At 40.9% G+C, this 13,321-nt stretch overlaps 1 protein-coding gene across 1 annotated transcript; it reads left to right on the forward strand.

Annotated features, from left to right (window-relative positions):
* The first annotated feature begins 1,002 nt into the window (after window positions 1-1,002).
* shams (glucoside xylosyltransferase 1 shams) lies at window positions 1,003-2,905 on the forward strand. Its single transcript, XM_065228285.1, has 3 exons — window positions 1,003-1,218; window positions 1,292-1,518; window positions 1,574-2,905. Exons 2-3 carry the CDS (start codon window positions 1,370-1,372, stop codon window positions 2,544-2,546), a joined length of 1,122 nt encoding a protein of 373 aa, XP_065084357.1. The 5' UTR covers window positions 1,003-1,218; window positions 1,292-1,369; the 3' UTR covers window positions 2,547-2,905.
* The last annotated feature ends 10,416 nt before the right edge of the window (window positions 2,906-13,321 follow it).

Consider the following 13,321-nt stretch of genomic DNA (forward strand, 5'->3'; position numbering starts at 1 on the left):
GTTTACGCACGTAATTTGTATATATTTCAGTGAAGTACAACAGGAAAATAAAGGAACTACGGTCCAAGCTGGACAGTGCAACGATGGATATACCAACCGGTGAACACTCGTGTTTATTTCAGTTACCGTGGGGACGTAATTTGTGATTATGCATTGTATGTTACAATGTAATAAAATCTATTGTAGCAGCCATAAATATTACATCAATGGATGTAATTTTGCTCGCAAATTCGATGTACATCGTACAACGTTATATTACACAACCGATGAATTGACCTGGTTGCAGCAGTTTGGATGTAATATCCAACAACTTTTTTTCTGTGTGAGATCGATAAAATATCATTGTGTTTAGAAAACGAAGCTCTTTCAGATAATGTATACCCTAATAAACGGATACCATAAACTAACGATATCATAGATGGTACGACCATACCGCATAAAGTTGGGATGATATCCCGAATTTGTGGTTAGGCTCTTCACGAGGCTCTTCATATGGTTATTGTTTATGCGGGTAATAACCCGTATGTTTTTCTGAGCAACTCAGTTCGGATTTACTTGCGCCTGCGTTTAATAGTAATTTAAATATTGAACGCGCATCAACTGATCTTATTAAAATGAACTTCAATATTTATTTAAATATTTAACTTTTTTTTAGACGTCAATGCCCTAATTAAATTTGTATGCTTATTTTGCTTAACGACGTGTTCAGGGTATCATCCGAACCATTTGTATAATATTTCAATTATTCGGGTTATCCTTCGGGTATGGTATTTTTTTATTAGGGTGATTCGCATTGATATTCCGATCTCGCGGGCAGCCATGTAAAACACAAAACACGCCACAAGGTGGATGGGGACCAAAGTTGATGCTTCATGAAACGTAAGCACCCCCACCCAGACTTCGATAAGTTTTTTTATTACGCATTTTTTTTTACTGTGCACAAAAACTGTCAAAATATCCTCTGTTGACAGACGCGACCGATGGGCGATTTCGATGCGAGAAAACGAGTTTTGTGGCACCTAAATCGAGAAAGTTGGTAATATTTTCGGACAAATTTGCATAAGCCTTTACCCCTTTTATCGCGCATAAGGTTTTTTATTCAATTGTACGACTCTACAGCGGAGGAAATAGTGATTCAATTCCAAGCTTACGCCAGTTTGATAACTCAGAACGGTTATCTCTTCGTGCCATACTCAAAGGAACCAGTGTGCAATTATGGTAAGGACCAGGTTTAGTTTTTTTTACTCGTTCTAAATTCCACTTCAATTGATTCCATTCTATCCCGTTTAAGGATGTTAAAAATTTACCAATCCGGAGCTAAATCGACAGCAACCGTTGGGATCGCAATCTATCCATCCAGTACAAAATCATGAGAGTCCACAGATTGCTGGCGGTGTTGGTGTTGACTTCCTTCTTTCTGATTTGGTACTACATCCTGCGTGTAAACAATGGATTGTTCAACGGGCTTAGCTTGGGAACAAACTCAAGTTTCAGCGGGTTTAGCTTGGGTAGGAAGAGGTAAGGAAAATCGGTATTGGTTGGGAACGCTAATATGATTTAACATTTGTTTTAGTCATCGCTCCTTGGTCAACGGAACTGAGATAGCGATAGTGGTGGTGGCCTGTGGCGAGCGGCACAATGAAGCGCTGAATATGATTAAATCGGCTATTATGTTCAATCGAAATCAAGCGCCGCTTAAATTCATCGTTGTAGCTGAGGAACAGTTGAAGCAAAATTTTGTAGAAAAGTTGGACGACTGGCAGGAAATTAACGACAATATCTTCACGTACGAAATACATTCCCTCACATTCCCGGAAGCGAACAAACACGAATGGAAAAAGTTGTTCAAGCCTTGTGCCGCGCAAAGGCTTTTCTTGCCGTCCCTTTTAACGCACATTGATTCAGTATTATACGTCGATTCGGACACGATATTCCTGTCTCCGGTGCAGGAACTGTGGTCAATGTTTCGTAGCTTCAATGCATCTCAGTTTGCCGGAATGGCTCCGGAACATGAGGACAAAAATGCCGGTTGGTACAATCGGTTCGCCAGGCATCCTTACTACGGCGATCTGGGAGTGAATTCCGGTGTCATGCTAATGAATCTCACCCGGATGAGGGAGTTCAAGTGGGAGGAGCACATTATGCCTATCTACAAGGAATACCGCTTGAAGCTGGTATGGGGGGATCAGGACATCGTCAACATTCTCTTTCACTACCACCCGGATAGGTTGTACGTATTTCCATGCGATTGGAACTACCGGGCTGATCATTGCATGTACATGAGCGTTTGCGACGCACCGGATGGCGTCAAGATTATCCATGGAAATCGTGGCTATTTCCACTCGTTCGTTCAACCAATTTTTAACCTAATTTATACAACGATTGAAGAGTACGCCTTCCGCACGGACATCCACGCCAACTTCATCCGAACGGTGGAGGATTCGCTGACGCTGCCGAGCAATTCAAACTGTGATAAACTGCTGGACAAGTTTTTGCAGGATCCTAGGAAGTATTTCAAACAGAACCAGTACATCGAGGATACTTAATCGTGTGACGGCATTTGCATATCGAGAAGTGAGAAGTGAGAATTATAAACGAACAATTCGAATCGAATATTAGTGCTAGTGATTTCATTTGACAGTGTAACAACAGAACAATCCGAACGATTTCTTCGCCCTCTAATATTTGCACGTAGCATTCATTGACGGGCGATTGATGGTAAATTTAGATAAAGAAAAACTCGCGCTAGTTGCTAGATTTTTTACTGCAACCTTGACATGTTTTTAGAAATTGTTTATTTTTTAATGTCAGTTGTGAGTATGTAAATTATACATACACATTTAGTCAGAATCTGTTTAGAGAGCTACATGTATTAGATGTAACTATGATTTCGGAATAATGCAAGTGTAAATATACGAAGTGTTTTAAACTCTTTTTAATTATTGGGTTTTGCTCTATTGAAGAATATGCCATTTGGCCCTGCGCTTCGGTCAGAGAGCGTATAGGGCGTCGTTGTGCCAATTTGGTCGTGGCACATTTCGAGTATGAAAGAGCGATTGCATTTAGATCAAAAGTGCCTGAGAAGAATGCAAGTACTTTCGCGGATTACCCGAAGTTGCGATAGTGAAGGTATGATCACATACAAGCAGACATAACACTCTTAAAGATTATGTGACACTACCCCGAACACCGTTACCCCAAATTATACTCTACCCCGAATGACCATTACCCCGAATGGCCATTACCCCGAATTCATTTCCAAAAGCTGTTTATTTTACTAATTGTCTTTTGTTGGTTAAACACTGGTACTATATTGTAAATAGAACAAAAAGTTAAACCTATGTATTAATTAACAACAGGGTGATTCCAGTCAAAAAGTCCAAGTGTTCGACGTTGTTTTTTTTTTTTGAACGTCAAACTGGTTTGATGTTGATATCGGAGTTAGTCAATACGATACTAAGAAAACATTTTACAGAAGATCATCCAATCAGGGCCGGTTTAACAATTAATATGGGAACGCCTTTGGCATAAATCCACTTGGCTTAACATAACGTAGCATAATGGTCCTTTGGCATAATGGTCATTTGGATTCAAAAACATTCCCCAGAAAACCATTCCTCCGAAAATCATTCCCCAGAAAACCATTCCCTAGAATTCCATTTCCCAGAATGCACCATTCCCCAGAATGAACCATTCCCCAGAAAAGTATGCCATGTATTGACTAAGGGAATATTCCCTGCTTTATCATACATCCAAAGAATTACTTATTTTCTCTTTTATATATTCAAAGCAATGTTGCAAATTTTCGCATCAATGAAAACTCAGTACCAGTATTTGAGAGATACAACTCACAATGTTCATTTTCCAACCAGGCTCTCACTACGAATAGGATAGAGGCAATAACAAAAATATTCCGACTCAACTCAGCGGGAGAACAGACAAATGCTGAGAATGTGTTCATCTAACCAGACATTCTTTCTCTCAGTCATTGAGCTTAGTCGTTCTGATTCACCATGCATCTAACTCGAGGTCTGAGTCAGAGTGTGTTGATAGAGACAAATTGAGTCAGAGTGAGTCTACCTGTTCGGTGAAGCAGTTATACCTGGGTACGTTGATAAAGGGGCAATGGAAATAAAACAACTTATTAGAAAGCATGCAAAGGGGCGACTGTGAACCTGAAAATAAATTCAGTATCGTCGGGGTCGCCCCATTTTTTAAATAAACACACAATGCATGGATGAGAATGAGAATGTTTAAATTGTTCATTTGGGTAAGTACAGAAACAATTATTTTTAAAACTGAAAAAGAAATATCAAATAATCTATTGTGATTTGCATTACAAATTATGTAAGGTATGTGGGGAAAGGATGATTTTTCGTTATTTATTATTACATAGGGGCGGGGAATATAGGGCCAGATGGAACAAGAGTGCCACCGAAATGAAAACTATTTTTAAACAAACTTTCGGAGATTGAAATTCCAAAGTTATGCCGGATGCACGATTTTTTTAAACTTGTTATTAATGTAGGAGTGGCATTCTTGGTCTATGTAAGGTTAAATTTCATGAAGTAGACTTTAAACCAACCAGTTTAATAAAGTATGCAAGTATTGTTCGATCTTGATGTTCGAATTAATCAATTATAACGGTGCCTTAGTACAAAAATTGGAGAAAAACGTATATGGGAATTTCAACATTAATATTTTATGATGTTCAATTATTATAAAAAAAATTCTATTTTCGGAAAACCAACACAACAATACATAAAAAAGCAGACAGTCTTTTTTTCGTACGAAATGCAAAATCCAGCCTATTTTTATTGCCGCAAAATAACCATAACGAAATAAAATATAAATAAATGATACACGAGGTCGTTGATTTCTCAATATTTTTAATACTTTGTCATACTTTTTTTTCATAACTCTGATTCATAGACAGTTTTCTTTAACAAACAATACCGCATTCAAGTTAATGGCATCAATCTCTATTGTACTAGAACTACTTGTTTGAGTGATGAAATTTGATGATTTTTAACATCTTTTCAATAAATCTGAAATTTATGCAGAAAAACATGTTTGTTTTGAAAAACTCGTCACAGCAGTTATTGGAGTCTCACGATGAAATGCTATCAGAATTGTCTTTATATCTACCACCAAAAATATGCTAACCAAAAACACATCCCATAGTGATCAATTTCACCCCGGTGATCAATTTGCCCCCAGACTACTGTAGTTATCTATCGGACAAGAGATATGGCAAATGTCCACAGCTCATACAATTTTCAATAAAAATATACACTAAAACATTAAACTGTGTAGAGCCCTCAAAACAGTCTATGCAGTTAATGAAAAGCCCCTATTTAATTATTATTGTTTATAAATCCAAAAACAATCTCTAAACAATTTCCGGTAACTATAAACTCTACATGTGGGCAACATTTAATAAATTAAAAACAAAGCACTTTAGTGCACTTTGTAGCACTATATTTAGTACATTTAATTTTATGCGACACTATTTTTGGATTAAAACAGAAAGTGTCCATCTTTCCCTCACTGCCCTCAAGATGCCTCGTTAGCGCGAAACCGTCCATTTGTTGCAAAATATTTCGCCTCCCCGCAGCAAAATTTAGGTGAGCATTGCTTAGTGGGTGAAGACAGCAAAATCTACATCAGTAAGAATAAAAACAATAAGCTTCACCAATGAAACAGAACGCGGACCGCGGCAGGCAGGAGATAAAAAAATCTCTTTCTCTCTCTTTGCCGTGTCTTTGACCTCATAAATTCTCTGCTTGAACGTCAAGCAGTTTAGTTCGGTTTGAGCTCGCTCTCGTGAGTTGTTCGGAAAGTATTTTTGTGAGTTAGTGTTCGCGCTCTTTCTTTCGTGGTTTGTCGTGCGTGTGTGTGTGCCCCGAAATGGGGAAGCATCGCTCGCGAAGCCCGGTGAAGGACCAGGACGCCGGTGAAGGTAGCTCCGGTGTGTCCACATCGAACAGGTTTGCTGTTCTTCCCATCGATGAGCATACCCAGCCAGCTGCAAAAGGAAAGCGCAGCAAGAAGAGGAAGAAGAATCGGAGCCAGTCCGATTGCACGATTTCTCGCGGCGATGCTACTGCGGCAAACGGTAGTGATGTCGGAGATTTCGGTGACGTTGCCGACACAAGCACGGCAAAAGTAAAGCTACCTCCGTTGGTAGTAAAAAATGCCCATCTTAACGATCTCATCGCAGATCTGGCTTCGCTGGGCGTTAAAGCCGAATTCAAGTTGGGCAGAGTCGGCACCAAGGTTATGCTCCGCACGAAAGCGGAGTATGACTTGGTCGTTGCCCACCTGAGGACTACCAAGGTGGAATTTTTCACCCACGACATTCCCGGCGAGAAACCATTCAAGGTCGTCATCAGGGGTCTACCGAATTTTGACCCGAAGCTGATTGAAGCGGAAATCAAGAACCGCTACAAGCTGGCCCCAACTGCCGTCTTCCGGATGACAAGGAGGGACGAGAACGTCAAAAGGTATCCAGATTGTCTTTTCCTGGTGCATTTCCAGAAGGGAACGGTGACGCTCAATGCGTTGAAGGCTATCCGCTCCATCAATTCCATCATTGTCCGATGGGAGCCATACCGTGGCGGCCGTCACGACGTCACCCAGTGTCAACGTTGCCTGAATTTCGGGCACGGCACCCGAAACTGCTTCATCAAGCCGCGCTGTGGAAAATGCGCCCAAAACCATATCTCCTCCGAGTGTGTTGTCGACGAGTCGGAAGCGGCCAAATGCGCCAACTGTAATGGCGCTCATCAAGGGTCCGACAAACAGTGCCCCAAACGCGAAGATTTCAAACGGATCCGAAAGCAGGCGTCCACAAGAAATCAACCAGGACGAAAGAAGGAAAATACGCCGGCATTCAGACTGGAGGATTTCCCGCCTCTTCCTGCTACGCAACACGATCAAGCAAATCCACGGGTGCAATCCGGCCCCCGCCAAGAAACGTCTGGTGCCTCAGCTGGACAAAGCTCTCCATCCCCCCCTGGATTCTGGAGACAACCACCAGCACAAAACGCCAATCCCGATCTCTTCTCTGCGGATGAGCTGATGAAGATTTTCGTCGACATGACCAGCGCTCTTCGCCAGTGCCGCAGCAAGCCCGAACAGATCCAAGTGCTCGGTAAGTTTATTATTCAGTATGGTGTCTAAACCGATAACTGTCGTCACATGGAACGCATGCTCTGTAAGAGCAAAAAGACTCGAGCTTGCTGACTTCCTCCGCAAGCATAGTATCGACGTGGGCCTCCTAACAGAGACCCATCTTAAATCCGGTGACAGCTTTTGGTTGCCTGATCACCACATTGTCCGGCTTGATCGTATTGACTCCAGGGGGGGTGGTGTTGCGATCATCATCAAGAAAGGAATCAAGTTCTGCACGCTGCCGCATATTCGCACTTCTATCATCGAGGCCCTTAGTGTCGAGGTGGAATCACCAACCGGAAACGTCCGGTTCGTCGCCGTATACTGCCCTCGTCAGTGTGCTGCCAGTAATGGATTAGGCATCCAATTCAAGCATGATCTGACCACCATCACTCGCACGAGCTCACGATTCGTCATTGGGGGCGATTTAAATGCCCGCCACGAAGCATGGCGGAACTATCAGCGGAATCAGAACGGACGTCTGCTCTTCGACCACTCGCAGCATGGGCTGTATACAGTGAAATTCCCTGATGAACCGACATTCATCTCTCCGGCGGGAAACCCTTCCACGTTGGACTTTTTTCTATCGAACATTGGACTATCCAAACCGATGGCGATCAACGATCTCAGTTCCGACCATCAACCGGTGGTGGCTGAAGTCGGCACCCACGTGGAACCTGCTCAAAGCCTGCGCAAAGACTACCATCATGTCAACTGGGTGCAGTTTGGGCATGTGGTCGACAGAAACATCGATGAAAATCCGCCACTTGACACCGTAGAGGACATCGACCGGGCACTGGAAGGGCTCCACCAGGCCATATCCGTGGCTGACGAGACGTGTGTTCGACAAGTTCCTGTGAGGGGTAAGTTTGTTTCCATTGATTCCCACACCCAATTACTGATTCGCTTGAGAAATGTGCGTAGACGCCAGTTTCAGAGGACTGGAGATCTAGCGAGGAAACGTGAAATGGCCGATCTGAACAGGCAGATTGCTTCCAGAATGGACTCACTCCGAAATGAAAGTTTCGGGCGTGTTGTCCAGAATCTGGATGACCGCTCCCGTCCATTCTGGAAGGTAGCCAAGGTGCTGAAAACTCATCCCAAACCCGTTCCACCTCTCAGAGTCGAAAATGATGACGATCGGCTTTTAATCACCCCACAGGAGAAAGCAAATGCGATCGGTGAGCATGTCGCTTCATCGCATTTGCTTGGCTCGTCTATCCAAAGTCCGCTCGAAGATCAGGTTGCGCAATGCGTTCAAAACCTAGATGCCTCCCCTTGTGTCGTGCCTCCGGTGGATATGATTACAGTACAACAAATTTGCTCAGCGCTGAAATGCACCAAGAACATGAAGGCCCCCGGGTTTGACGGCATATTCAACTTGATCTTGAAGAGACTCAGCATGAAAGTGCAGTCTCTTCTAACCGCTATCTTCAACAGATGTTTGGAACTGCACTACTTTCCAAACATCTGGAAAGTAGCAAAAATCATACCAATCCGCAAACCCGGTAAGGATCCAACATTGTCTTCAAGCTACAGACCAATCAGCCTCCTTTCAGCGCTGAGCAAATTGTTCGAGAAACTCATTCTCAATCGTTTGCTCAAGTTTGTGGAGGAAAGCAACATTCTCCTTCCGGAACAGTTTGGATTCAGAAAGGGGCACTCTACCAATCATCAGCTAGTACGGGTGATGAATAACATCCGAAGTAACAAAGCTGTATCCAAGTCCACAGCCATGGCCTTGTTAGACGTTGAAAAGGCGTTTGACAATGTTTGGCATGACGGACTTGTGTACAAGCTTTGTAACTTCAACTTCCCATTACATCTGGTTAAAATCACCCGAAACTACCTTCAGCAAAGGTCGTTTAAGGTATCGTTGAATGGTTGTCTTTCAGACACGTTTTCCATCCCAGCAGGAGTCCCGCAAGGCAGTCTGCTGGGCCCCTTGCTTTACAGCATTTGCACTTCCGACATTCCTCCCCTCGGTGACGGTTGCGTGTTTTTCCTGTTCGCAGATGATACCGCAATAGCCGTCAAAGGAAGGATGCCTCGCGAAATAACGAACAAACTTCAACGATGCCTTAACGCCTTTGCTGATTATGCCACCATGTGGAAAATCAAAATCAATGCCTCCAAAACACAAGCGATAATGTTCCTCCATCGGCAATCGCCCAAACTGAAACCGGCTCCATCTTGTACTGTAATCATGGATGGCACAAGGGTTGAGTGGTCCGCCGAAGTAACCTATCTCGGGATGTTGTTTGATGAAAAGCTCCTCTTCCGTTCGCATGTAGAGAAAACAGTAGTCAAGTGTTCTGCCTTGGTTAGGTGTCTGTATCCGCTGATTTGCCGCAGATCTCGCCTCTCAAGGGTAAACAAACTGGCCGTCTACAAACAAATCATAGCACCTGCGATCCTCTACGCAGCTCCGGTGTGGGAATCATGTGCACAGACTCACAGGAACAAAATTCAGGTCGCACAAAATAGAGTGCTGAGGATGGTTCTTGATCGTCCTTTCGACACTAGAATAACAAATTTACACGAAGAGGCAGGAATTGCCAAAATAGAGTCAAGAATTAACGAAATTAAGACTAAATTTGCAGAAAAATGTAATTTATCAGAACATGCTTTGATAAGCAACTTGTATATAGTAGGTTAGGTGCATATAGTAGTTGTAGGTTAGTTGTAGTTGTAAATAGTAGTTATAAGTAGTCTCCTTTTTCCAATTCAAATCAAACCAATCCCACCAAGGTGGTCATACTTTAAAATAGGCCTGATAGGACTAGTAACTGTAAATAATAATTAATATCTCAAATGAACTAAAGTTGAAAAGACGCATCTGTGTCACTTGAAAAAATTCATAAATGTAAACCACACAAACACAAGAAATAAAGATCATTTTAAGTCAACTCTTTGCCGTGTCTCCGTATCCGTACATAATAACCAGTAAAATCTTGCTCAACCATTGACTCAGTCAATCAGTGATACAAGCCACCTGAAACTCGAGCGGCACTCACCCGAGTTTCCTCGGTATCGGCTTGGATTTGTGCATTTCATAGAATGAACGGATAAAGGCGTAAACGTAAAGGGCACTCTTTCGCTCTTCTCTTGAAGCGGTAGGTGACTGATGAACAGAGACAGTTTTGGTTTGTAGTTCTCTCCCGTGGAGATTATTCTCGGTTTCAAATCGCGGCTTGGCTCATCAATCAGCAACATTGATTCAAAGAAAGATATATTCACTTCTTTATCGTTTATCCATAAAATTACTGATGTTCTCTTTTATATATTCAATATTCCCTTCTTTATCGTATATCCAAAGAATTAATTGTTTTCTTTTGTTACATTTTCAAAGAAAGGAATATTCCCTTCTTTATTATATATTTATCGAATTAATGATGTTCTCTTTTATATATGATCAAAGAAGGGAACATTCCCTTCTTTATCGTATATCCAAATAAAAATAATTATTTCCTTTTCGTATATTTTCAAAGAAGGGAAAACCATTAATTAAGGTCTCCTCAAACTCCTTGACCCATTAAGAAGTTTTTCTCATCTTTTTATATACGCGAAAGGAGATTCCTGGAGTGAGTATAATAAACTAAAATAGTCAATAATACATGGCATACTTTTCTGGAGAATGGTACATTCAGGGGAATGCTTTTCTGGGGAATGATATTCTAGGGAATGTTATAGAATTTTCATTTGGTATAAAATACATTTGGTTATACTAAATCTCTTCCAGATTCACACATTCACTACAACATTTGATAAATAGCTAAACTGACGCTCAAGCCTTACTGTCATTCCTGCCCAACTGGCATACTTTCAATAGAGATTTAACCTAGGAAAAAGCTCGCGAATCATAGTGAACTTTTGCATCACTGATTTGCATGAATCAATTTTAAATTGTTATTTTTTATCATTTGTGTTCAGTTTAAACTACAAAAGAAAATTTTCTTCTAAAAAATTTACCCATCTTTTGATCACATGCTGTTCTTCCATTTGTCTTAATTTCGGAGCTATAGCCATTCGGGGTAGTAGGGTATTCGGGGTAATGGCCATTCGGGGTAGTAGGACATTCGGGGTAACGGCGTTCGGGGTTATGGCATTCGGGGTAGCGTCACAGAATCCTCTTAAAATGTTCATCGAAATCGCTTTTAACGGTCAATTTAAATGTTTTTTAGTTGGTAGTACCTCCACTTGTGGCGCACACAATAAATTCCCTTGCGTTTAACGTTTACATACTACAGGCCATATGTTGAGTGTATTGCCCATCACAGTATATACGACAGATGGCGGTAGGGTTTACAATAAGAAATGTCTAAGAGATGTATGAGTGCTGATTACAAGACAGCCTATATTATTGCTGATTGCATCTGAAACTGGACTGTCCCAAAAATGCAAAAAGTGTGATAAAAGTGCACGTTTCCGTCAAATCGTTTTGATGTCTTCGGAGCACTTATTGCTTGCATCATAAGGAATAAGTGCACAGAAGGTACCAACATCAAAATATTGAGAAATATAACACATCACTTTCAGAAATACTTCACTTCGCAACCGATGAACCATTCTGACGGCCATATGAGTACCAGGCTTGCCTAAACTCCTCGAACTCAGATTATGCCGTATAGATGCTCATTTATCGTGAGCTATTTCATCCCTCACATATGAAGAGATTTACATCGGCTCCGCTCACCAAACATTTTGAGCTTCGGGATGGACTCGGTGAAACGGTGAGCTTCGTTATGCTTTCGGAGAGAGCACGCACGGCCTTTTTTTTTTTTTTTTTAACTCTTTATTTGTTCCAAATTCAAAATAAATTACATTTCATTTTTAACCTAGGTGCTCCAGTTACTACAGTAACTTACCAGCCTTAATTGTTATGATATATATCTAAGTGTTTTTACATTGTTCCTGTCTTGGCAATTCAGTATTTTAAACAGGTTTTTTAAACCTGCATGTCAGTATAACAATTGATAGCTTAAAACTAAATAACTAAAACTAAATCTTATCTAAGTATAAAGGGAATTAATCGTTGCAATTGAGGATTGTAACGATTTTTGCCGGAAATTATTAATTATTTTGTTGGACATTTGTGCTAAAGTCTCAACATTCGAAATTCTATGTACTTCGGTAGTACTGTACCAGGGAGGCAACTTCAAAATCATTTTCAGAATTTTGTTCTGAATCCTTTGAAGTGCTTTTTTCCTGGTAGTGCAACAACTAGACCATATTGGCACAGCGTAAAGCATGGCCGGTCTAAAAACTTGTTTAAATATTAGAAATTTATTCGTCAGGCAAAGTTTGGATTTCCTGTTTATAAGAGGATACAAACATTTTATATATTTGTTACATTTGGCTTGAATGCCCTCAATGTGATCTTTAAAAGTTAATTTATGGTCAAGTATTAATCCAAGATATTTCACTTGGTTTGACCAGGAAATTGGAACTCCGTTCATAGTGACTATGTGACTACTACTAGGTTTCAAAAAGGAAGTTCTAGGCTTATGTGGAAATATTATAAGTTGAGTTTTGGAAGCGTTGGGAGAAATCTTCCATTTTTGTAAATAAGAAGAGAAAATATCTAAACTTTTCTGAAGTCTGCTGCAAATAACACGAAGACTTCTTCCTTTAGCGGAAATGCCTGTGTCATCAGCGAACAAAGATTTGTGGCAACCCTGAGGCAAATCAGGGAGGTCCGAAGTGAAAATGTTATACAATATAGGCCCAAGAATGCTACCCTGAGGAACTCCTGCTCTAACAGGTAGTCGATTAGATTTGGAATTTTGATAATTTACCTGCAGAGTTCTGTCAGTTAAATAATTTTGAACTAATTTCATAATGTAAAGTGGAAAATTAAACTTTTTCAATTTAGCAATCAAACCTTCATGCCAAACACTGTCGAATGCTTTTTCTATGTCTAGAAGAGCAACTCCAGTTGAGTGGCCTTCAGATTTGTTTGAACGAATTAAATTGGTAGCTCATGGCGAAATCCAAACTGCTCATCTGCAAAAATTGAGTTCGTATTGATGTGAAGCATCATTCTATTCAAAATTATTTTTTCAAAAAGTTTACTTATTGAAGAAAGCAAACTTATTGGACGGTAGCTAGAAGCTTCAGCTGGATTTTTATCCGGCTTCAAAAT

Source organism: Ochlerotatus camptorhynchus, unplaced genomic scaffold, assembly GCF_037179485.1.
Source record: "Ochlerotatus camptorhynchus isolate MF236.1 unplaced genomic scaffold, CSIRO-AGI_Acam_v1.1 ptg000284l, whole genome shotgun sequence".
NCBI lineage: Eukaryota > Metazoa > Arthropoda > Insecta > Diptera > Culicidae > Ochlerotatus > Ochlerotatus camptorhynchus.